Source organism: Blennius ocellaris (genome assembly GCF_963422515.1).
Source record: "Blennius ocellaris genome assembly, chromosome: 7".
NCBI lineage: Eukaryota > Metazoa > Chordata > Actinopteri > Blenniiformes > Blenniidae > Blennius > Blennius ocellaris.
In genome coordinates, this window is record NC_137656.1 from 1,622,854 (window position 1) to 1,647,894 (window position 25,041).

Genomic DNA, 25,041 nt, shown 5'->3' on the forward strand with positions numbered 1-25,041 from the left:
CTCGGGGTCTGTAAGTCTCGTTTTCTAGTTCATGTCGGGAGTTTAATAGTTGAGACTCACCCGCCGAAAGCGTCCGATGCGTCATCAGTCCACATGAATGTCGAGTTCTCTCCATTCTGTTCACGTTTATAGCGTTTTGTTCTCTGCAACACACGTCTGGGTGGTTTCGTTACAAAAAAGCAACAGCGCCCCCCCGTGTCCCGGCGTACTAACTACACCGTCGCCTGTGTGACGTGCTCAACGCAGCTGTGAACACTTTTTATTTTACGAATTTGGTGTTACGTAAACCGTGTTTCTTCTAATCTCACGCACACTGAACGAAAGTCAAAATGAAGGAGAAACAAGTTTGATTCACACGCGTGCTTTATGGCTCATGTTGTATTAAAACACACACAAACACACACAGTTGATCAAACTCAGCTTCCTGCTCTCATAGTGATTAAAAGTAAATTCTCTGCTCCACACGGTGGATTTAAAAACACTCGTTTCTGTTTCGAACGACGTCTTCCAGTCCAGTTCTGTGACGCTGCGACTAGACGTTAAGACCGTTACGATGAGTCTCTAAAGTTTTGTAATTTTGACCCACACACTCGGGTCCTGGTCCTCCAGAACCCCGGGTCCTGGTCCTCCAGACCCCCCGGGTCCTGGTCCTCCAGACCCCCCGGGACTCAGCTTCTCCAGAACCCGGGACTCAGCTGGCCTTTGGGTTCTGCGATCTGCCGGCTCTGCAGCGACGTCTGCAGGAGGGGAAAAAATACTCTGCTTTTTAAGTTTGCACAGAAAACACACTGCATACATTTAAGATTTTGTCTCCGGCGTCCTGAATTAAATTAAAAACAAACAAAAAAAAGCCTTTTCTTGGTGTTTTTTTAAATTGCAGCTGGGACACGTGCAGGTCCTCTGCCAGCCGCCAGGGGGAGCTGATCCTGTTTAACAAAACTTGTGAGTTGATTCGTTTAATCAATCACAGCTAAAGTTATGTGAAACGCAGTATTTCAGCCTGATTTACTGCAAGTCGGTCAATAGTCTGTATCTTCACTCGTCTGTGTTGAGAATTTCTTAATAAAATCATGAAGTTATGATCATTTTCATGAACGCTATGAATACATATACTATTCATTGTATACTCGTCGTGTACAGAAGAAGAGCATGTATTCAGATAAAAATGACATCACCACACATATTTACCAATGAAAACATGAACTGAACCACCAACATTTTGTATTATTGAGAAGTTAAGCTGAGTTGCAACGTTTTTTGTTTTTATTCATTCCATTTGTTTATTTTAGCAAATGTTCACGAATAAATAAACTATCTAAACAGGGAATTGCAGCTCGTGTCTTCTGAATGAATTCGCCACGAAGCCACACTGGCAGAAACCATCAAAACGGTTCTTCTTCTGCTTCAAATGAACGTTTTGTAAATTCAACACTTTTTTAAAGACGTTTCTCTGACGTACCTCCAGGAAGCGCTTGAGCCTGATGATGGAGCCCATCTGTCCGGTGCTGGTCACCGCTTCGATCCTGCAGAAGAGCGGCCGGGGAGTCAGGACGTGGAGGAGGCGAGGGGGGGGGTGGAGGGGGTGGGGGAGGGGCGGGTGGAGACGTTTACCTGGGCAGGTACTCCTCCTTCAGCAGCAGGAGGAGCTTCCAGAACTGGCTCTGGTACTGCTTCATCAGCGCGCTTCCACACACCTGAAGGGGGGTCAAAGGTCAACGTGTTCAGTCGCCATGGAAACGTGAGGCTCTAACAGGCGGACTGGAGCTGTAAAAAACGTGTGTGTGTGTGAGATCAGGACTGGCCTCCAGGAAGTCGAAGAGCAGCGTTGCCGTGACGTCGGCCAGAGGCTCCATGTTGAGCATCTGAGCTAGCCAGCGCCAGCCGTGGTTCAGACCGTGAGGCGTAGACTGAAACACAGGACGGGGGGGGGGGTCAGAAGAGAGGACCGGGCATGTAGTAGGTTGAAAAGCACTATATTTTAAGTTTTCATTTACAAACAAGACACCCCCTCTATTTTTTGTATATTTTAGAACTAAGTGTTTTATTTGTCATGTACCTGGACATCCACACCAGTAGAGGGTGCTGTACGCTCACTGTGGGGACCAGAAGAGCCACGCCGGCGCAGCCTCAGAATTAAACTGGTCAGACTAACGTCTCCTCTTCCGTCTCTCTACAGGTAAACTCATTTAAAGTTAGTTTTGGTGACTATTACCTGGTCTACGTTGGAATCCGCACTGACGGTGTAACTATCTGTGTTTATTGTTGAGAGTTTTGTCGAAGTCAAGCAGTGTTTTGTAGAAGTTTTGCTGCAGTCACGTTTTCTCCACGGCCGCCATCACAGCGTCGTGTTGAGCCGTGGAGGAGCTAGCATGAGCTCCGTTTTCACCAGAGGCGTGACACTTGAGCATTGACCATAAGATACTTTTATACATTTAACGTGTTTAGAGCCGAGGAGACAACTATTTCTATGTATTTTCGTATGTGATGTATTTTATTGTCTTTTATTATTCGATTATGTTTTATGTGACTGATTCTCAGGACTAAACGGGCTCCGGTCAGACCAACGTCTCCTCTTCGTCTCTCCACAGTCATTTACCGCTAGGCTACACAGGCTAACGCTAGCTGTGTGGCCACCTCACCCCCTGCTTGCTGTAGGGCCACCGCAGCAGGATGATGGCGGCGTACAGGCGGATCATCCCCGACATCCTCTTCAGGAAGCTGTCCTGGCCCTCCACCCCCGACTCGTCCACCCGGTAGCCCAGAATCCTGCGGGAACAGACACGTTGAGCCCAGAAGCCACGCCCCCCTCGCTTTCGGGGGCCTGGAACCGGCGGGGGGGAGCGCCCTCACCTCTGGTACTCCTCCACGGGGGTGCCGTCCTTCATGGGGGGGTAATGGGGGACGGCGTAGGGGCACTTCTTATGCAGGTGAGCCAGGATGAAGTCGCCCACCTGGGGGTGCAGCTCCCACACGCCCGACGCCACCACGGCGATGGGGAACGCCGCCTCGTAGTGGGACGCCACCTCCTCCTCGCCTTGTTTCTGCAAGGGGGGGGGGAGGGGGAGTCAGTGAGGGAGGAAGCTGAAGCTCCTCCCCCTATCCACAGGCAGCCCTACTCACCACAAACTTCTCCGCCAGCTTGTAGCTGACGAAGCCGAGCGCCTGCGGGTGCTGGGAGGTGGAGGTGGAGGCGGCGCGGCCGGCCGACGCCACGGCGCGGCCCGACAGCAGCCGGTCGATCTTGTCGAAGATCTCGCGGAGCTGCGAGCCCGAGTTGCTGGAGATCTGGCTGACGGGGATGGTGGCGGCCTTCTGCAGCTCCAGCTTCAGCTTCTTCGTCTGGGGAGGGACGGCGGTGAGAATGGAGGGAGGGAGGGCGAGAGAGGGAGAGAGAGAGAGAGGACACACTCTCACCTGGCTGTCCTGTGGAGAGCTGAGCTGCTGGAAGGACTGGACGGCGCCGGCCGCCGCCTCCTGCAGGCCCCGGTACCACCTCAGCGTGGCGTCGTCCGCGCTGTTCTGCAGGCCTGTGGGAACACGGTCCGGTTAAATCCCACAGAGCGTGCCCCCCCCTCCCCCTCCGCTAACGGGGGGTTTGTGCCGCCGGAGTCCCCCCCCGTCACCTCGCCGCTGGGCCTTCTCCTTGGCCGACTGCGCCGCCTTCTTCTGCGCCTCCTGCTGCGCCTGGAGCTCCGCCTGCGTCCTGCGCTGCTCCTCCTGCTCCTGCTCCCTCTGGGCCTCCTCTCGGAGCCGCGCCGCCTCCTCCTGCGTCAGCCGGATCAGCGCCCTCATGTGGTGGAGCGCCCGCTCCGCCACCGCCATGTCGTCCACGCTGGGGAACTCCCCCTGCAGACAGACAAGCGTCCCCCCCACCGTGTGGCGCGTTTGTCTCAGTTTGGACGCGGCGGTCTTCGGGTTGCACTGACCTCCGTCGTCTTGCGGACGACCTCCGACACCTGCGAGCACAGCTGGTTTCCCCGGGTGGTGTAGGAGCTGGAGGAGGAGGCGGAGGGCTCCAGCAGCTGGTTGAGCTGCAGGATCTCCTCCTGGACGGTGTTGAGGCTGCGCAGTCGGTCGCGGCCCTCCGCCTGCCGCTGCTTCTCCAGCTCCGCCTCCCGCAGGCGCTGCTGCTCCGCCTCCCGCAGGCGGAGGTTCAGGATCTGGTGGGAGCGCAGCAGGAGCACGGTGAGGTGCCGCGCTGAGGCCTGGGGGAGCTTCCTGGGTCCGAGGGTCTCACCTTCATTCTGTGGCGCTGCTCCTCCTTCAGCTTCTCCTGACGGCCCATGCTCTCTTTAGTCCTGCACACACACACACACACACACACACACACACACACACACACACACACACACACACACACACACACACACACACACACACACACACACACACACACACACACACACACACACACACACACACACACACACACACACACACACACACACACACACACACACACACACACACACACAGCTCAGAGTCTGAAACATGCTAGAGGTCCCAGAAAGACGTCACCTTCAGAATATAAAACACAACCGACCTCTGAAATTTAACACACTGATGTCATGGAGGGAGAAACTGTTTGCTGTGTGGTGTGTGTGTGTGTGTGTGTGTGTGTGTGTGTGTGTGTGTGTGCAGTGTTCTCACTCCCGGTCCATCATGTCCCTCATGGTCTGGAACTCCTGCCTCTGCTTCAGCTCCATCAGCTCCTCGAAGCGTTTCAGCTGCTCCGACTCGGCGCTCGCCACCGCCAACACCATCTGCTCCTGCATCTCCTGCCGCAGCCTGAGGGCCAGCTGGAACACACACACACGCACACATTCACACACACACACAGAGATTAAACCGGTGACCAGTTCAAACTGACACCTTGTCAGTAGTACGGTGGTCGGCGCCGCCTCCACACAGCCAGACGACCCTCCCCGGGGCGTACTTCCTGCCGCCGCCTCACCTTGGCCTTCTCCCGGTGCTCCTCCTCGAACCTGACGATGCGTCCGGCCATCTCCATGGCTCTGGGCGACAGCAGCGAGATGGCCGGCGGCGACGCCGGCTCGGGAGTCTCATCCTTCGCGTCTTCGCCGGCGGCCTGCAAGACGACCCAGAGGGGGTAAAGGTGAGCCCATCCATCGCCGCTCTTCAGCGGTTTCGCTCTCTTTTTGACGGCCTGACGTTCACCGACCTGCTCCCACTCGGTCTTGGACGGAGCGCTAGCTCGGCTCCTGGACTCCTGAAACGACCCAGACGAGGACACGGAGGCCGGGACGTCCTCAGACGGGCCGGGGCTGCAGGTCTCCGGACTGGAGCTCAGGAAGCCCCTCTGCAGGGGCCGCGATGCCAGACGCTCCAAGACCAGTCCGGACTGCGGGGACAGGCTGAGCGTCTCCGGACAGCCGGACAGGATGTGCTGCGAGGACACAGACACCAAGGACAGCGTGGAGACGTGAGGGTCCGGGGAGAAGTGAGGCGATGCTTCAGTTTAGTTCCATTTGAGTTTTTAAAAAAAAGACCTTGTAATGTTACCGGACTGTGCTGTGTGTGTCCAAAAAGACAACAAGTGGGACAGCAGGCATGTTTTGGAGGGACAAGGCGTCCATACGCTTCACAATTTAGACCACAAGGCCAGTGAAACTAAATATTTAATATATAACCGAAATATTTCCAGGAAATATTACACAGAATAACACAGAGTAACACACGTGCTTTACTTACTTAAGTAAAACATTTATTGAGACATTATTATAAAAGCACTCAAAAGGCCTGAGGTAACAAGAACCGTAGTTGAACTCCAGCTTTTCAAGTATAAAGGTAAATAACCAACATGCCCACATACTGACAGAATTCAACTAGGGTGTGAAAATCTCGAATAAAATCTTGGCTTAAATAAAATGCCAGTGCAAAAAATAATATATATCAACATAAAATCTTTCAGTGTCTAGAATCGTGCCACAGTTCATACCGGCGTCATCAGCCGCGCGTGCAGAGCTCATATCAAGTTCTAGGCCATTCTCGCTTTTAGTTTTTGTTATTTGTAATTTGTTATTTGCTTGTGAATGGATCCAGATGCCTCCTCGCTCATGAAAGTCAACAACTTTGTTTTGTCGAGTGACAAAAAACCTGGAGACTGATAAAGCCTGCGGAACCAAAAAAAAAACCCAACCGGAACCAAAAAGAACCGGAAACAAGTAGCACCGAGGTTTTGTATTTATCGTTATGCCGAAAGAGACGTGGAAACACGTATAAATAATGTGTGTGTGGTGGAGGTGGAGGGGTATTAACTCGTCTGTGTTCTTGCCCCCCCCGGCCCGGGTAAACGGGGGTAATTAATCTGAACTCACCTCTCCTCTCTCACTCCAGTACGGGTCGAAGCAGATTTTCCCTTTCGGGGAGTTTTTTAGAGCTTCTAAAGTTTCCCATCGAAGCTTCTCGGAAGGCATCGTGGCTCTACGACGACGACAACAACAACAACAAAAAACAAAAAAACACCTCACAGTAAATTCAACATTTGAACGCGACACATGTGGTCACAGTGACTTCCGTCCGTACGGAAACGTCAATCTACTTCCGGTCGCTCGGATGGTTCCGCCGTCTCCACACGCCGCAGTTGAAGCACAACAAATGAATTGAATCTTGTTTATTTCTCCTTACCTGGTTCTACTAGAAACTACCTGGAGAAAATCCAGCGTTATGAATTAATCTTTATAAATCAAACTCAGGATTGTCACAAAAGTTGGCTGAGGTTATGTTTTTGTCTGCGTATTTATTTATCGGTTTGTATGAATGTATGTATTTTACCAACTGTAAAAAAAACAAACTTGGAAGTCTCACTGAACATTTTTTTTTACATGATTTTGTGAGTAATTCTTGGGATACTGTTGTGAATATATATATATATATATATATATATATATTTTTTACAAGCTTTTGATAAATATTGCCCCCCTTGTGGAGGACTGTTGCACCCCGGGAGAACCAGCAGACATTACAAACACAAGCTGGATTATAAAAAACAAATGAAACATACGTCTTTATTCTTCTTGGAAGCCACAAGTTTAAATCCTCAACAAAGAAAAGCCGTAAACTTGTGTTTCCTACAAGTTTAAAATCCCTGTGGGACCTTAGAATTCTAGGGGGAAAAAAAAAAAAGAAAAGGAAAAATAGTAGAGGAGGTTCCGTGTTCGAACCCGTCACTGGAGTCTTGGACTGTTGCCATGGTGAACTGCAGGTTTCCTTCTTTTATTTCAAATGTTTACATTCTGCACATCACACACACACACACACAATTAAATGTGTGAGCGAGTTCTGTTTCGCCACCACTCAACTATTTACAGTTTATTGTGAAAGGTCTGAATATATGTTTAAGATCTTTTTATTCTTCGGTGTTCGACAGTATTTCCACAGCAAAGCGCTGGACGTTGGTAAGAATCAGACACGTTCCCACCTCGGAAAGAACTAAATACATTTTAATGTACATTTTCATCTCGCGGAGCCATTTTGATTTTCACATTAAATTCTCTCCACGTGAACCCAGACAAGCTGTGACGTTTCCTCAAACTGCCAGCCTGCTGGTCCACTGCTCCACCGCGCCAAGGCTTGAACCGGTTACTGCAAGCGTCTATCGAATGTGGGACACGCCCCTTTAAAGCACTTTTTTGTTTTTTACAGGACCTTTAATGTACAGGAATTAAATGTTCCCAACGGTTTGTATTAGATGTTCCACATCAGAGCCGCCGGAGGGAATCGAACCGCGTTTCCGTGAGTGTGAGGGTCTTCGGCCGACCGCGTCCTCAGTGTTTCCCTGCCGCCAGGCCCTCGTCCAGACGAGAGGCTTTCTCCATACGTCTGTACCAGTGTTTCACTTTGGTGTTCGCCATCATGTCGTCGAAGGCCTGCAGGCCCTCCATCACTCTGAGGACCCCGAACACCGCCTGCAGGGAACAGAGCGCCGTTAGCGCATAGCCGCTAGCGGGTTGTCACGGTGTCGCTGCAGGGAACAGGGTCGTTAGCTCATAGCCGTTTGCTGATAGCTGTTAGTCGTTAGCTACTGTGTCGCTGCAGGGAACAGAGAGCCGTTAGCTGATAGCTGTTAGTCGTTGGCTACGGTGTCGCTGCAGGGAACAGAGCCGTTAGCTGATAGCCGTTAGCTACGGTGTCGCTGCAGGGAACAGAGAGCCGTTAGCTGATAGCTGTTAGTCGTTGGCTACGGTGTCGCTGCAGGGAACAGAGAGCCGCTAGCTCACAGCCGTTAGCTGATAGCTGTTAGTCGCTAGCTACAGTGTCGCTGCAGGGAACAGAGAGCCGTTAGCTCATAGCCGTTAGCTGAGAGCTGTTAGTCGTTAGGTGATAGCCGTTAGCTACGGTGTCGCTGCAGGGAACAGAGAGCCGGTAGTTGTTAGCTGATCGCCGGTAGCTGTTAGCTCATCGCCTGCAGGGGAACAGAGAGCGGTTAGCATTAGCCTCCTCACCAGGTCTGCCAGGTTGGGCTGCTCTCCTCCCATGAACTTCCTCTTCTTGCCGATGGCCGCCACCCAGTCGTTGACGGCCTTGTAGAGGTCCTGCCTGACGTCGTCCTGCAGCCCGTGTCTGAGGGGAAAAACGACCCCGAGTGAAGACGACGCCCGTTTCGTCGAGAACAGAAGGGAGGGCGGGGCCTCTGGCGGGACGACGGCCGTCACTCACCGACTCTTCAGCCTCTTGGAGATGAGGAACATGGCCGCCGCGCCCACGTACTTGGCGAAGAACCCCTCGTACGCCCCGAACTTGCCCTCGCGCACGATGTAGTCGAAGGAGGCCAGGGACTCGCCGGTGGTCCGGTACACGTTGGGAGAGATGAGGTGGACGAGCCAGTCGTCGGCCCACTGGCGCCACTTCATCTCTTCCCTGGAGGAGCGGGAGAGACATCGGCGTCACATCAGTCAGACCCTCCAACCTCCAGCAGGAGGCGCCTGAAACTCGCCCAGTGAAGTGTAGACGAACCGTTTTTTACGTTTTTCGTTTCAGAAAACTTTCACGTCTCCATGGAAACGTTCTAAAAACGGCCAGGAGGTGGCGCCATTGGTTGTTTTTTTTTTTTGTTTTGGTAATGAAACGACTCACAAACGCAGCAGAGAACGACACACTATAAACATCAAACAACGGGGAGGACGTGGACGTTCTCGCCGACAGACGACCAAGTCGGATTGTCGTCACGGCGACCGTCAAAATAAAAGCACCAACTCCCAGGAGAATAGAATCTGGACTGGGAGCACACGAGTAAACTGAAAAATGTGCGTCACCGGCGCCTTAAACGACAACACGAAGCAAACGAGCACGGATGACGATCAAATATCCTCCATTGGTTTCCATGGTAACGGAAGTAGCGCCGGCTTCAGGCGACGGCGTTGCATTCGGCGCGATGCAAATAAAATTTTGCGGTTTCTCTTGAAATCACTGCAGCAAAAACGCGCCCTAAAAGCAAGTCAGCTTTTTTTTTTTTTTTTTTTTTAAATTTTCCCAGCAGTATCCGTCGGGGTATTTTTGCAGGGGAGGAAGAACGGCGCGACGCACTTCTGCATCCCCTTCTCGGGGTAGGTGGTGGTCGTCTCCGTCTCGCTCAGCATCAGCCAGTACTTGTTGCTGTACTCCGTCACCTCCTTCCCTCGGTCGTTCACCGCCTTCATCTCGGGGTAGCAGCGCAGGATGTCCAACACGCTCTTGTCCCTGCGGGGAGACGTGGCACTTTAACCCTGAGAGACAATGTGTGTGTGTGTGTGTGTGTGTGTGTGTGTGTGTGGCTGGTAGGGTCGCAAAAGTCCAGAAATTTTCAAACTTTCCATGGGAATTAATGGAAATAAAGCTGGAAATTTACAAAATTCGAAATTGGCCCCCGCCAACAGGGGTCCGTGTTTGTTGTGGTCATTGGATTTTCCATTCAGAGAAAGATATAAAAAAAAACAAACAAACAAACATTTTTAAATTTAGTTTTCAATTTAAAATTCAAAAATCTAAACTGAAATTTTTCTTTATTTATGATCAAAAAGGGACAAACAAAGCTTTAAAAAAAAAAAATTCTGATCCTCAAAACAAATAATAAAATCATTTGGAGAACAGAAACACAATTTGTTTTTGTTTTTTTTCATATTGTGTGACGGGAAGTTGCCGTGTTTCAAAACAAGGGCGCGTACGAGGACGTTGCTGAGTCAGCAGCTTGCTTTACTGTTGGAGGAATCCTTATTAATGGTGAGTTTAAAAAAAAAAATACATTGAAGTTACTTTACACACAACCAATCTATTTGTAGTTAACATGAATTATGATTTAAAGTTTAGTCATTTGTGTTAAAATACCGCTGCTTGACCGTCGAGTCATTTAATGACTTTTCAAACTTATTATTGAAAGTACGTTTGTTCTGAAGTCATTTTATTCAGGTTTATTTGCCGCTTCAGACAGACATGCCTCTAATGTTACGCATCTTCAGCTTTACGGAGCCGATGTCTTGTTTTTTTTGTTTTGCTCTATATGTTGTTACTTCATTGTTTATTTTTCTCAATATCAACGCAGGAAACAACCGAGATACATTCTCTTTCCCTCACTGCGAGGTGCAAACTTTACTACCCCCGGTTCGTTTTAGTAGTATTTTCCTGTTGTTGGACGTTAAAAAGCACAGAGACATGATGTCACGAGTGTGTTACAAACTTACTTGGCGATTAAATAGGTCTTGAGGGAGCTGATGATGACGGAGGAGTCGTTGAGTTGCTGCAGAGGGAAGGACGGAGAAGGAGTTTAGCGAGAAACGTGGATCAAATGCAGTCAATAGTCTTATTATTGGAGCCACTAAGATGTCTGGAGCTAAAAGTGCTATTGGCAGAAGCTTTTGTTGTAAATTGTTGAATCAAAGTTCTTCTCAGAATGACTGAAGAACTTATTTCAACTTCATTCAGTCATAACAACAAAATCCCAATTACACTCGGCAGCCTTGTATCTCGCATTTATGTGAACTTAAACAACTTCACCCGGATTCTTTGGCAAATTAATAATAATAATAATAATAAAAATGAAACCCAGTGAATCAGTTTGACTAATTTATAAACTATTAAAAAAACAGTACAACTCACAGATCACCAAAATCTCATCCCTAATCAAAATAATAATTAAAATAATAAACTGTGTTGCATCTGGTGGACAGAAACCGAAGCTTTGACGAGTTAAAAAACAAAACAAAAACGAGTCACGCGTCGTCCCCAGGCCCCTCACCACGTCGTCGCCGACCATCAGGATGGGCACCTTCCTGTAGACGGACCACTTGATCTCGTGCCTCATCACCGGGTTGACCTCCACCACCCGGTAGGGCAGGCCGTGGTAGTCCAGGAAGGCCCGCACCTTGCTGCAGAACGGGCACGTCTTGTACTGGTACAGGGTGAGACTCAGGGGGCCGGAGGAAACCTGCAGGGAAGCAGTGTGACGTCATCAAACCGCGACACGGTGCAAGCAGGAGGTGTTCGCACAGCGACACAAAGAATATCACAAGCGGGCTTCTCTTATTCAAGATTTAAAATTTTAATATAATTATATATATTATATATATAATTATAATTTCAATTTCAATACAATGACGATTTAAACACACACACACACACAAAAACTGACTAGAAACAAGACTCAGTTCACAGAATTCAGTTAGTATGGGGAGGACAGTCTGGGGACAGACAGTGTGTGGGGGCGGGACAGTGTGGAGGACACAGTGGAGGGGGGGGGGGTGTGTGGGGGGGGACACTCACCTTCACGTCGTCCTGGGCCAGGTGCTGCTGCAGGGACAGCCTCACGGTGTGATATAAGCCCAGACCTCCACCGAGCAGGAAGGCGCAGCCCAGCACCCTGCGCCCCGCTCCTCCGCGTCCCCGCGCGGAGGACAGCAGCTGGGACACCGCCCCCGTCCCCCCGGTGCCGTACGCTCGCCGGTACCGCGGGTAGGTAGCCGCGGCGGACCGACGGGTCCCCGGAGACTCCAGGAGAGCCCAGCCGACCTTACCGAGGCTTCGGGCGCAGGTAGCCGCCATGATGCTTTACATAAAACCCCACAATGCACCGCGCAGCTGAGGCTGTGCCGTGTGTGCTGGCCCCCAGCGGAGAGCTCCGGTACTACAGGAGGAGACCCCCTTCCCCTCCCAGCGGCCAGCTCTGGTACTGCAAGAAGAGATCTCCCCCAGCGCCCAGCTCTGGTACTGCAGGACACCACAACCCAGTGGTGAACTCCGGTACTACAGGAGAAACGGGGGCGCGCGCACAAACACACACACACACACACACACACACACACACACACACACACACACACACACACACACACACACACACACACTCACAGCTATATAAAGAGTTGCGAATTTTCATATTAAAATATTTGATTAAATTGTGAAAAACTGTTTTTTTTTTCTTTAAATATTTTATTTTGGGGAAGATACAAAAATTAAACAGGCTCAGTCAATGATATGAATATTTTTTTTAATTAAAATATATTATTTCCATATTCTGTGTGCACTTTGTAAATGTCACTTTCTTATTTAAAAAAAATTAGGTAAGTGAGTGTTGAGCGAATAAATGATCTTTTTAAATAAGTGAGTGTTTTGCTCGTATTTGCGTTGTGTCTGAAGTGAGGATCGTCTTTCCCTTGAACGCAGCAGCGGCAGAAGCGACGGGAGCGGCAGTCTTAGCGGTCGTAGCGGCAGAAGCGGCAGGAGCGTCAGAAGCGGTAGTAGACGCAAACATCGCGGCAGGAGCGTCAACCGTGGCGGTAAGGATAAACAGAGACCGCGCGGTTGGCGCGGCACGCGGAGCGGCAAGCAGAGCGGCGGCGCGGCAGACGAAGCGGCAGCGGCGCGTCCTGCTGTAAGCGGGGATCCTCCTCAGCAGCAGCAGCAGCAGCAGCATCCATTAAGAGCTCCGGTGGCCACATCTCTCCATCACCGCCATCCTCCCGGACCCGCCGCCCTGCTCTGGGATGCCGTCGTCGAGCATCGGCGGGGATTTGGTGAGCAGAGCCGATGCGGGAGGCTCCGGTTCCCGGGGTGAGAGGAGGCGCGGAGCGGGGATGGATGAAGGCTTTCCGGGAAAACAACAGTTTGATGGTCGCTGGGTTTAGCCGCTAAGGCTAGCAGGCTAACGTTAGCTGTCCTCAGCTGTGTCCACGGACAGTGTGTCCACGGACAGTCTCCTCTGGCTCTGTGTTTTGTTTTTGTTTTTTGTTTTTCCTCCACGGGTGTCAGGATGAGCGGCGGGGGTCACCCAGGACGCCTCTCTCGCGGATAACGGATCGTTCCGGCACTCGAGCCTCCCTCCTCCTCCTCCTCCTCCTCCTCCTCTTCCTCCCTCCGCCGCCGCCGCCGCCGCCTGTTAGCATCGTCGAGTTGTTTTTGTGGCTCCTCCGGAGCAGGAGGAGATGCGGGAGGCGTGAACGTGAACCTGGAGTCCATGAAGGTCATGAGACCGAGAGAATGATCATGCTGGAAAAACAGGTAAGGACACCTGAGCTGCTGTGGAGCGCGTGAGGCCTCCATCTCTGTTCTCTGATCCACCAGCCTCCAAGGTGAAGGTGGTGGTGGTGGTGGTGGTGGGGGGGTCCTGTTGATCTAGCTGCTGTGTATACACCCCCCTCCACACACACACACACACACACACACACACACACACACACACACACACACACACACACACACACACACACACACACACACACACACACGCTGCCCCCAATCCCCCAGGGCCTCACAAACACCAGGACAGGTTGTCCCCTTGAAACATTCAGATCATTGCCTCAGTGATCCACTGATGCCGTCCCCACCGACTTATTTATAACGTCACTTTATGAACACTCCAGTGGTGACGCGCGGCGTCCCAGCATGCACTGCAGGTGGAGCGTCCCGGCATCATAACAGACCCCCTTCATCCTTCCACCCCGTGACTGTTAATTAGCAGCTGCCGGCCACGTCCTCCTCCACCTCCCACTTCAGTGGATTTACTGATGGGCGACAGCATCTCCCCCGTCTCCATGGTAACCAGAGTCAGACCTGGAAGAGGCCCAAAATTACACACGTATACAAAGCACATTTATATAAGTCGGTGTTTTTCCTCCTCGATTCTCAAGCGGGATTCTATTCCGGTCCTGGGATGTGACGTCATCTTCTTCTTGTCTGTTGGTTTTTTTTAATGATTTGAACAGTTTGGGAGACAAACTGAGGACCTAAAAAAAAAAAAAAGGTGTGATTGTAGACGTGTTTTTTTTGTTGTTGTTTTTCTGGTTCCGGGTTCAGTCTGGAGGGAAACAACAGATGCTGCTCAGGAATTCTGAGCTTTGAGTCATTGTTGTTGTGGAAGAGCGTGAGGCGTCCAGTGAAGCTCCTCCCCCCGGTCTGTGTGTTGGTCAACAACATGAAGGTGGCCTCGCCTCCACAGCCGTGGTATCGGGGTCGCGAGTTCACCACTTCACGCGTGTGACAACATGTTGAACACAGTTGTCACAGTGTGTGAGGACGACTGGAGGTGAGGGAATGTGGTTTATATTCCAGGAGGTTGGGGGGGGGGGGGGTCATCTTCCCACACTTTATGGACCCCTGTTTAGAAGCAGGAGGAGGAGGAGGAGAAGGAGATTTAGCTCCACGAAGAGCCAGCTTTGCCTCTCTGTTTCCATGACAACGCTTCTACAGTATTCAGCCGTGGGACGGCCTCTGCATCTGAAAGCAGCTACTGGTGGTGGAGTCTCTCTCTCTCTCTCTCTCTCTCTCTCTGTCTCTCTCTCTCTCTCTCTCTGGCATGAGAGCAGTTCACTCCAGTGCATTTAAACCACGACGAAACAGAGACGAGGAAGGAAGACGAAGCTGTGAGGCGGCTTCCGTCAGGTCAAAGGTCAAACCTCCCAGGAGGCTTCAGGTGTGAGCTGGAGACTCGGACGCTCTGCTCACGTACGACCTGTCCGTCCTCCGGACGTCAAACCGAACCGACACGGCGGCTCGGTCACACGCCTTCTCTTTTATTATGAAAAAAAAAAAGTTCATCAAAAAAAAAAAGCATTTCTGAAAACATGCGAGTTGAGAAATAAGCTGCTCAGTTCTGAAAGTTCAGACCTGTGCCGGCTCGGGACAGACCTCCTGCTGTGTGGGGGGTCATCGTCTCGGTTTCACGGTTAAACACATGAAGGAGTGAAGACGGTTGTCGGAAACGTCACTGTCCGCAAATGTCGCATGAAACTTGTCGTAGAGGGAAACGTGATGCAATACGAGCCTTGACGGAACGCCTCCTGACGGTCCAGGACTCGTCAAGCTAACAAAAAGTCTATCGAGATCTAGAGTGCCGAAACAAAAAGCCCCCGAACCACGACCCAGAAACCTGAACCGCGGGCTTCCTGTGCTGTTTTCACTGATCTCTGATGGACCACATGTCTTTAGATCTTCACACTAGTGTCCCACTAGCTCACAAGTGGGCGGGACTTCTTGCAGAAAGACCTCATCTGATTGGCCCGAGTCCATTTGGCACATACACAGAGAATCGAAGCGTCGTTTATTACAGCTCAGTTAGCCCTTTAGACGTACGTTGTGTGTGCTGATGTCGCGATGGGGGGGGGGGTACGTTTCCGAGATTTTATGCCGCCTCGGCATTAATCTTGCTCTCTTTACTGCTCCACACTGCTCACCTGGCAGCTCTGCCAGGCACCACGTCCCCCGTGACAGGGTGGGGACGGGAGTGGACAGGGGAGGGAGGGCAGGGTTGTTGTGGCTGGATGAGGAAGAGGAGGAGGAGGTGGTGGTAAGGGGGGGGGGGGGTGGAGGAGGAGGAGTCCCTCTCTTTCTTCTGCTTCCTTGCAGTCTGCATTGTGAGGTGGAGTGACTGCGAGGACGCTCGTCTCGGGGAGTCCCTCCTGGTGTTTTTTTTTAAATTTTTATATTCCTTTCCTCCGTCGGGGTGTGTTGGAGGGTTTTCTGCCGCTGCATGTCTGCTGCAGCCGTTTGTTCTCCGTCCAGCATGGACACCAAGTCCTTGTTCAGTCTGCAGCGAGCGCTGGCTCAGCCCGTCAGGATGTGCATGCTGGATTTCCCCGTCACCATCCTGGAGGACCTGGTGAGCTCCCAGACACACACACACACACACACACACACTGCAGAGGCAGTGTGTGTGTCTGCCAAAGCTGCATTCGTGTCTGTGTCTTGAATAATCTGTATTGGACAGTCTATATTGAACAATCTGTAGTAGACAGTCTTTAGTGGGCAGTTTTTATTAGACAGTCTTTAGTGGACAATCTGTATTGGTCACTCTTTAGTGGACAATCTCTATTTGACAGTCTTTAGTGGAAAATCTGTTTTGGGCAGTTTTTAGTGGACAATCTTTAGTAGACAATCTGTATTGGACTGTCTTTAGTGGACAGTCTTTATTAGCCAGGCTTCAGTGGGCAATCTGTATTGGGCAATCTGTAGTGGACAATCTCTATTGGACTGTCTTTATTGGACAATCTGTAGTGGGCAGTTTTTAGTGGACAGTCTTTATTAGACAGTCTTTAGTGGAAAATCTGTTTTGGGCAGTTTTTAGTGGACAGTCTTTATTAGACAGGCTTCAGTGCACAATCTCTATTGGACTGTCTTTATTGGACAATCTGTAGTGGGCAGTTTTTAGTGGACAGTCTTTATTAGACAGTCTTTAGTGGAAAATCTGTTTTGGGCAGTTTTTAGTGGACAGTCTTTATTAGACAGGCTTCAGTGCACAATCTCTATTGGACTGTCTTTATTGGACAATCTGTAGTGGGCAGTTTTTAGTGGACAGTCTTTATTGGACAATCTTTTGTGGACAATCTGTATTGGACTGTCTTTATTGGACAATCTAGTTGGCAGTTTTTAGTGGACAGTCTTTATTAGCCAGGCTTCAGTGGGCAATCTGTATTGGACTGTCTTTATTGGACAATCTGTCGTGGAAAATCTGTTTTGGGCAGTTTTTAGTGGACAGTCTTTATTAGACAGGCTTCAGTGCACACTCTATTGGACTGTCTTTATTGGACAATCTGTAGTGGGCAGTTTTTAGTGGACAGTCTTTATTAGACAGTCTTTAGTGGAAAATCTGTTTTGGGCAGCTTTTAGTGGACAGTCTTTACTGGACAATCTGTATTGAACAATCTTTCGCGGTCAGTCTCTAATGGGCGTTCAGTGGCGGTCTGTGTTTATTAAAGCGTGTGCGTTGCAGCCAGACTCTGATCCCTTCACCCCCCCCCCCCCCCCCCCCCCCCCCTCAATCTCTATTGGACTGTCTTTATTGGACAATCTGTAGTGGGCAGTTTTTAGTGGACAGTCTTTATTGGACAATCTTTAGTGGACAATCTGTATTGGACTGTCTTTATTGGACAATCTAGTTGGCAGTTTTTAGTGGACAGTCTTTATTAGCCAGGCTTCAGTGGGCAATCTGTATTGGACTGTCTTTCGTGGTCAGTCTTTAATGAACAATCTTTCGCGGTCAGTCTCTAATGGGCGTTCAGTGGCGGTCTGTGTTTATTAAAGCGTGTGCGTTGCAGCCAGACTCTGATCCCTTCACCCCCCCCCCCCCCCCCCCCCCCTCAATCTCTATTGGACTGTCTTTATTGGACAATCTGTAGTGGGCAGTTTTTAGTGGACAGTCTTTATTGGACAATCTTTAGTGGACAATCTGTATTGGACTGTCTTTATTGGACAATCTAGTTGGCAGTTTTTAGTGGACAGTCTTTATTAGCCAGGCTTCAGTGGGCAATCTGTATTGGACTGTCTTTCGTGGTCAGTCTTTAATGAACAATCTTTCGCGGTCAGTCTCTAATGGGCGTTCAGTGGCGGTCTGTGTTTATTAAAGCGTGTGCGTTGCAGCCAGACTCTGATCTCTTCACCCCCCCCCCGACCCTCAGCTGGACGCTGCCGGCGCTCTGAGACCTCTTCACCTGTTCTCTGCTCTTATTGTGGCGGGCGTCCTCAGGGGACGCTGTGCGTGCAGCGGGACGCACGTCCCTGCACAGGAGGCCCGGTTCCCAGGGCAACCCTGACATGCTGGGTCGTGTCTCCGTCAATCCCCCTGCCGCCGCCTCATCCAGCCATCGCCATGCAGACGGCGCCTTTTGTCGAGTCCAGACGCAGAACCTCTTCCACACTTTCTCCTTATATTTCATAACTCACCTCCTCCACTTCGTGGAATTTCCCATTTCTTCCCGACTGAGAGATCAGATCGGTCCGTTTAACATGGAAACTAAATAAGGCGATCAGATTCAAGTGCAGGTTTTTAGCACCAAGAGTACCCTTCCATTCCGTCAGTGGATCCATCCCATAATGAGTCTGAACATTCTATGTTTGCGAGCAGCGTTTCTTCACTTTTTTTCTTTTTTTTCCTTTTTAACCCCGTCACGGTGACGCGGGCGAAGGTGATTCCCGCGCCTCGCTGAACAGGAACGTTTTATTGCAGTCGTGAACTTTCACTTTCTGTTGAGACGACGGATCCGTTCCTCGACCGCCGCGACTCTTCGCCTTCCTCCGACTGGGTGCAAGTGGCCCCCTTTTCCCGGCAGAAAGTTAATGTTTTCTCAGTGTTGTCCCCGACGCTGTTGACACAGCTGGAGGGTAAACATGTCGGGGCCGAGCGGCGGCGAGCGTCCGGACCAATCTGAGATTGGGGGAGTGCGAGTCCTCGCACGCCTGCCGAGGGGAATCTGGAGTCCGGAGGTTTAGGGCATTCGTGATGTTGTGCTGGAGCCGGTGGACCTGTGGACTGCTGCGGGGGACGGGCGTCTGCTGGGACGGCCGGGATCGTTACGGGACGGTCCGGGGGACACAGCGACAGGTCGGAGTCAGATTTCCACTTAAGTGTCTCTCGCGCTAACGTCTTCTCTATTCAGTGTCGGTTGCGTGGCGGCTTTTCAAGCAGTCGTTTGTGTTCCTTTGACTCGTCGCTGAGTTTTAATAAGTCATTGTTGTGTTTGTACCTGATGTCCTCAGGATATAGAGTCATATTTTAGCAATTTATTTGTTTGGGTGAGGGGGCAACAACAAGTATCTAGGTCAGGGGCGTCAAACTGATCTTAGTTGAGGGGCCTCATCCAACCTGATCTGACCTCTGGAGGGCCGAACAAGTCAAACGGAACATATTAAACTGCAGATCTGGACAAATGTCAAAGTCTTTCCTTCTTTTGATTCTTTTGTAACTGCAAGGATTTGCCAGTCTATTCTGAAATATCCATATTAAAGGAAATCAGATATTATTATATTTGCAAAAAACCCTCAGTCACCTGTATCTGGATTTCGTATTCAGGATTAAAACAATTTGTCATAATCTGGAAATTGTTTTGAGTTCACGTGTCCAAAGTATCACATCACATAAGTTGGACTCGTTGTTTTGTTGTGAAAGGCGTCGCGTCATGTGACCTCCACAGATGCATTAATGTCGGGAGTCAAATTCTGACCAAGGGTGGTTTTAAATGTCATTTTTGCCGATCGAGTGTTTTTAGATCAGCCTCTTATCAGTTTTCATTTTTAATACTTCACACTTCAAAAATCACATGGCGGGCCGGGTTAGATCGTCTGGGGGGCCGGTTCCGGCCCCCGGGCCGCATGTTTGACACCCCTGATCTAGATCCAGTGCAGAACCAGACACTGGATACTGGACAGCTGATATCTACATGTTAAAACCAGCCAGGTTCCTACAACCACATCAGACCATGACCACAGCAGGTCAGATCAGTTTGATGGATGTGCTTCAGGCCTATAAGGCTTCATGTAAACACATTATAGCTGAGCAGCGTTGTTCCAGGCCTCTCCGTCTGGTTAAAGTCTAACCAGATGACCGGAGGACTGCTTGGACCCGGGACGTTTTCCTTATGCTGACTGCGGCTGCGAGAACCACAAGGCAGAAGCATCTTTTATTGGAACTGGATTTGCACGAGCGGCACAAGGAATTTGACTTCCAGTTAGAAGTGACTCAGCCAGCGTTCACGTGGGAAACATTCAGAACCCGGTTGTTCGTCATTGCACTTGTACCAACATGTCTTTTTCAGCACTGAAATCTCTCGGATAATCCCCGGGTTGATTGACGTCTTTACCGCCACGAAAACAACCAAACCTTTCCCGAGGCATTGTGCGGACGAGACATCGTTTATACTCTCGCGAGATCTCTATTCACACCACCAGTTTCACAACAACTCAGACTATTCTCGTGGCATGAAGACTCTTTTTTTGGAATCTGTCAAATTCTGATTCTTTTTGCTCAAGCGGCTTGCGACCCCATCTTTGATATCCCAGAAACCCTTGCAGGGGGACGTCTTTAGCATTGGTTGTTGCTTGGTGGGGCTGTAGATGTGGGGTTGGGGCTTGTTACCTATCAGGAGGCCATCGGGCATCCAGGGCTTGTGATGCACAGCTGGAGGTCTTCAGTTGTTTTGGTCATGTTGTGTTCAAGTCAAGTGGAGAGAAGACTTCAGTGAAGGTCTCAAACTGTTGTTGGGAAGAATTCACCTGCTTGTTTTTTTTTTCTTCTGGGCTGTGTGAGCTGTAATGGTCGTCAGGAGTTAAAAGTCTTTAAAGGGGTTGGATTATTCAGCTTTTCAACACTTTGACATGGTCTTGGTGGTCCAACAACATCAGAGTCAAATTTATTTCCCCAAATCCAGCTTTTTCCTTGATTTTCCCTCCATTAGAATACTGGATCACAGGAGCTGCATTCAGAATCTGCTGTGTCTGTGTGAGCTGGACTGGCTCCGCCCACACACACGCCCATCTATGGGAAGAGGAAGGAAGTACTTCCTCTCGTGGCGCCATGTGCCAGAGCAGAGCTGCCTGATTGTGGGAGGAGTCAAAGGGTGGAGGAGCCTACCTTGACTGTGATTGGCTGAACCCCCCGATGACACTATATAGGGTTTGATTTCTGATTGGCTGCTTGGAGCAACACACTTTTTAAAACCTGGAACAAGCCGGGGAGAGAGAGGACACACTTTCTACACTTCTGGGACGTCGTTCCTGGTACGGGGACGATCAGTACTACTAGAAAACCTTTAGAATTTTGCATTTCATATTATACAACCTTTCCGATACGCACACTGTGGGGCTCCATTTAAAAAAAAAAAAAAAAAGAGTTGGGAAACCTCCATATTTTTTCCAATCGATTGGAACATGCTGTGCATTATTTTTTTTTTACCAGCATTACGTGACGTGTGCACAGCAGCAATAAGCATGTGTGCAAAGCGGCTGGCTCGTCTTCGCCAGCCTGTTTTCCTCACTTTGCAAATGTTTGTTGGCCCAGAGAGCCAGAAAGCCGCCCTGCTGAAGGCCATGTGTTTGGCAGCACGGCGGCACCAGCTGCAAAGTCCAGTCCCTCCGCTGGCGGACGCAGTAAGTGGTTCTGGAGGAGAACCGGATTAGTCTTGAGTGCTTCAGGATGTGCCCGAGCTTCTCAGACTCTTCCCCACCACGCGATACGATACAAACCCTGAACGAAGAGCTCTGCAGGCTTCCTCTGATGTGGTTTCCTCGGCCTGCACCACATCAGAAGCTGCTCTTGGCTCTTTGGCGACGAGAATTATCGAACTCTACGTCCCACTTGCGTTTATGTGACGGGATCCAACAGGAAACCCAATCCAGGCTGACCGTTGTGGACTTGGACTGCTGAACGCAGCACGGTACCACTCAGGAGGAACTCGTTTCCCCACTTCGTCCCGATTCGCATCCGAGCTCAACGTATTACGAGCAGCTTTGTGAAAAGAAACAGAGCTCCACGCGAGGGCGTGGAATGTAGTTTTTTCCCCCCCTTACGTAACTCCATACTGCGAGCCTGTCCGGCACCCTCCTCGGCTTTTTATTCCTCTCAGATTTATTGTTTGTGCAGCGCCGGGGAACATTGTGCGCCTGGCAGCGGCCCAGCGCCGTCCAGTAATCCTTCAGTGAGGGACGAGGGCCTAATGTCAGGCCCCCGGCTTCAGTCTGAAATGTTTCTGCTGCTGGATTTCCTCACGTACTTGGACATGCGTCAAAACACTTTGTGTGTGTGTGTGTGTGTGTGTGAGAGGGGTGTAGGGGGGGTAGGGGGTAGGGGTGGCTCCTGCTTCCACTTCCATGCGAAGGTTTCCAGGCGTGAGATAATGGGAGAGCAATGCAGGCCGGCTCCTCTGGGAGCCGTAAGGTCCGATAGCCTTGGACAACGTCTTCCGGACTGACGTCCAGCAGATGGCAGGAGAGATTAAAAGTCGGCCGCCCCCGCCCCCGCCCCCCCCCCCTCTTCGACTCCCAGAAGTCTCCGGGATTTAGTCCGTGTGGATTTGTGGAGGGCGGATATTAGTCGCTGCTCGGTGCTCAGGTTCTGATCAGTATTCTGGTCTGGTGAGTGGAGACGTTCTGTCGCCTCTGCGGAAATACAAATTAGGACGAGTCGAGTCGGGTCGGAAGAGAAAAGCCTCTGAAGACGGTCGTAGTTAAAGGCGGCGTCCCGCGAAGCTCTCAAACCTTGTCCCCATGTGAACTGTGTGTATAAAGAGCCATTTGAAGCCTTTCAGTGTTTTCTCCTCTCAGGCCGGGCGGCACTCTGCACGTCCTCCAGGTCACATTTATTTTACGTCCTGCCGGAATTGTTGGCTTAATAAGCCTGTTCATGTTGCATTTAAGTGGGATTTGGATCCAGTGGGATTTTATATTTAGCTCCAGACGAAAGGTATCGTGGTTTCAGAAGCAAGGCGATTGCATTTTTCTACAGCAACCTGAAATCATGGTGACGTGGTGTTCCTCAGGGCTCTGTACTGGGACCACTGTTTTTTTGTTTTGTTTTTGTTTTTGTTTGATCTTTCACTTGTCTCTTCTGTTTAGTGCTGTGAAACCAGATCTTGTGTTATTTTTGGAAAGTCCCTCCATTGTTAGGCTGAGGATTTGCAGTTTTCTGCCTCTTAGGACAAGATTTTAAGGTGTTTAGTCCTCATGTCCACATGTTAGTCCTCAGTGTGAAAGACCCCCTGCTTTCCTCTCAAACGCACAGCTGAGGACAGAGACGGTTTGTTTCTGACGTGGACCAGCAGGAGGCAGTGTTGGATATTAAATCCACACATTATTCATGCCTGAAATTAACTGCCCCCTTAAAACTGTCAGTAAACATTTAAAATTAATTAATTAATTAATTAATGAGTGTTTCAGTACTTCAGCAAATGAAATATGCACCAGGTGGATTGTCCAGATTTCACAAAACCAACAATGAATCATTAGTGTGTTTTTAGGGCGTCATTTTAAATCTACACGTTATTTCTTTTTGGAGGAATCATGTGTTTATTTCCCTGTTCGTGTCTGTTCATCCCTCCTGTTTTCAGCTCCCCGACAGGCACAATTCATTAGAAGTACATCGTATTCTAAGTTGTCTTTCTTTAATCTATTATTAATCCCTATTTTAGGATGATTTATTTTTCAACGTACAGGCTAAAAACTGTGAGAAATGTTTTTAATTGCACTTTGACTCAATAGCTGCTATATAGACTACAGTTTTGGTGTGGATAGCATAACTATTAATGAATGTTTTTATGGTAAAATGCCCCCAAAAAATGCACCAGACACATTTGGTTACGGAGACCTGGACTGTTTACAAGTGATTAGAAAATATCATATTCATCTCAGGCTGAACTCACAGAGAATATAAGTCAATAGATGATCATACATTTTTAAAGTAACCCTCCCAACCATGCTTTTATATACCGAGGATCGATAGAATGGAGTGAAGTGAGGCTACTGCTCCATCTGCAACAAATAGACCTGAGTGGGGCTCATGCTAATGCTAATGCTAATGCAACGCCTCTCCATTGATCCACGGATGGAATTCGAGTCAATGTTAATGGATTATTTCGTTCGAACCGGCCATAGCATTGTCTCACACGCATCTCCTATGTTTTAATTCCTTCCAAGATGCTGTAAAGCCACGAAGTGTAAGTTCAAACCACATCAGGAAGAGATCTGACGACAAAGGGTTGTGGCTTTATTCACCTTCTGCCAAAAGACAATCGTGTCAACGGCAGAAAAGAAGTGACGGCTTCTTCCGTCCCGGCTGCTTTGAGAACTATTGATTTATTTATTTTTTTTTTGGAGCCAACAGCGAGATTATAAAGGAGCCATAGCCTCCTCCTGTAACCTGTAATCAGTAACCTGTAATCTGTTAGTGACAGTCGATAAACTGTTAGTGGAGAGACTGTTGGTCTTTAGGCTGCTGCTAGAGAGAGAGAGAGAGAGAGAGAGAGAGAGACAGAGAGAGAGAGAGAAGCTGCTGTGTTTTCTGTTCTCACACTGACCTGCTGCCATAGTGAGAGCATCACAACATGCCGTCATTTCCCACAAGGCAGTGCGTCACAGAGGAGGAGGCTGTGCTGCGTTCAGGAGCCTCGGACAGGCCAGAACAGTGGCTTGATTTCAGAAGATTTAACTTTAACTTAGCATTTTGATCTGTTTTGATCCATTTTTTCCCCTTACAAGATTCTTTCAACGAGTTTGTGTCTCAAAGAAAGAGTCTGGGTGTTTTTTAAAGAATCCAGGGAATTGAAGCCCACACAAATTCCGGTGTTCAAAAACTACAAATCAAGTGGTTTGAAATCTAATTTTATTTTTTAAAGAAATCAGGTTTTTCTTTATATTCTCATTTAAAGAGTCCAGGTTGGCTTAAATAATATAGACTCCGGATTAAATAGATGTTAAAGGGCTAATTACGGCATAGAAATTGAAATCAATGAACTATAAATGGTCCGCGAACACACCACCGGTCCCTGAACGCACCACCGGCCTCCGTCTCTGTGTCCGACCGGTACCTGAACGCATCACCTCCGGTGGGCGGAGCCTTTGAGGATCCGATCTGAGTCACGGTCCTCCCCGGGAGCTCAGCCCGTTCTCGCCCCGACACCCACCCGTCCGTCAGTCCGTCCGTGTGTGTGTGTATATGTGTGCGCGCGCGCGGCCTCCCGGCGCACCGAACGCGGACTGATGCGGTCACCGCGGCCGTGACGGAGCTCCGTGCTCCCGCGGACATCCATGGTGGTCTGTTCACCCGGGATGCGAACCGAGGAGCGCGGCGTGGAC

General features: G+C 49.9%; 2 protein-coding genes across 2 annotated transcripts; both read right to left on the reverse strand.

Annotated features, from left to right (window-relative positions):
• Positions 1-362: 362 nt before the first annotated feature.
• gle1 (GLE1 RNA export mediator) lies at positions 363-6,510 on the reverse strand. Its single transcript, XM_080499072.1, has 15 exons — positions 6,339-6,510; positions 5,183-5,407; positions 4,955-5,089; positions 4,651-4,799; positions 4,238-4,298; positions 3,927-4,160; positions 3,624-3,846; positions 3,415-3,527; positions 3,121-3,339; positions 2,851-3,041; positions 2,640-2,766; positions 1,803-1,907; positions 1,612-1,694; positions 1,460-1,523; positions 363-737 (listed from the first exon to the last, which is right to left on the reverse strand). Exons 1-15 carry the CDS (start codon positions 6,435-6,437, stop codon positions 669-671), a joined length of 2,097 nt encoding a protein of 698 aa, XP_080355198.1. The 5' UTR covers positions 6,438-6,510; the 3' UTR covers positions 363-668.
• Positions 6,511-6,969: 459 nt separating this feature from the next.
• On the reverse strand, positions 6,970-12,067 carry ptgesl (prostaglandin E synthase 2-like). The gene is made up of 7 exons (XM_080499080.1): positions 11,755-12,067; positions 11,231-11,419; positions 10,677-10,732; positions 9,547-9,699; positions 8,680-8,880; positions 8,466-8,583; positions 6,970-7,928 (listed from the first exon to the last, which is right to left on the reverse strand). Exons 1-7 carry the CDS (start codon positions 12,031-12,033, stop codon positions 7,788-7,790), a joined length of 1,137 nt encoding a protein of 378 aa, XP_080355206.1. The 5' UTR covers positions 12,034-12,067; the 3' UTR covers positions 6,970-7,787.
• Between the last annotated feature and the right edge of the window lie 12,974 nt (positions 12,068-25,041).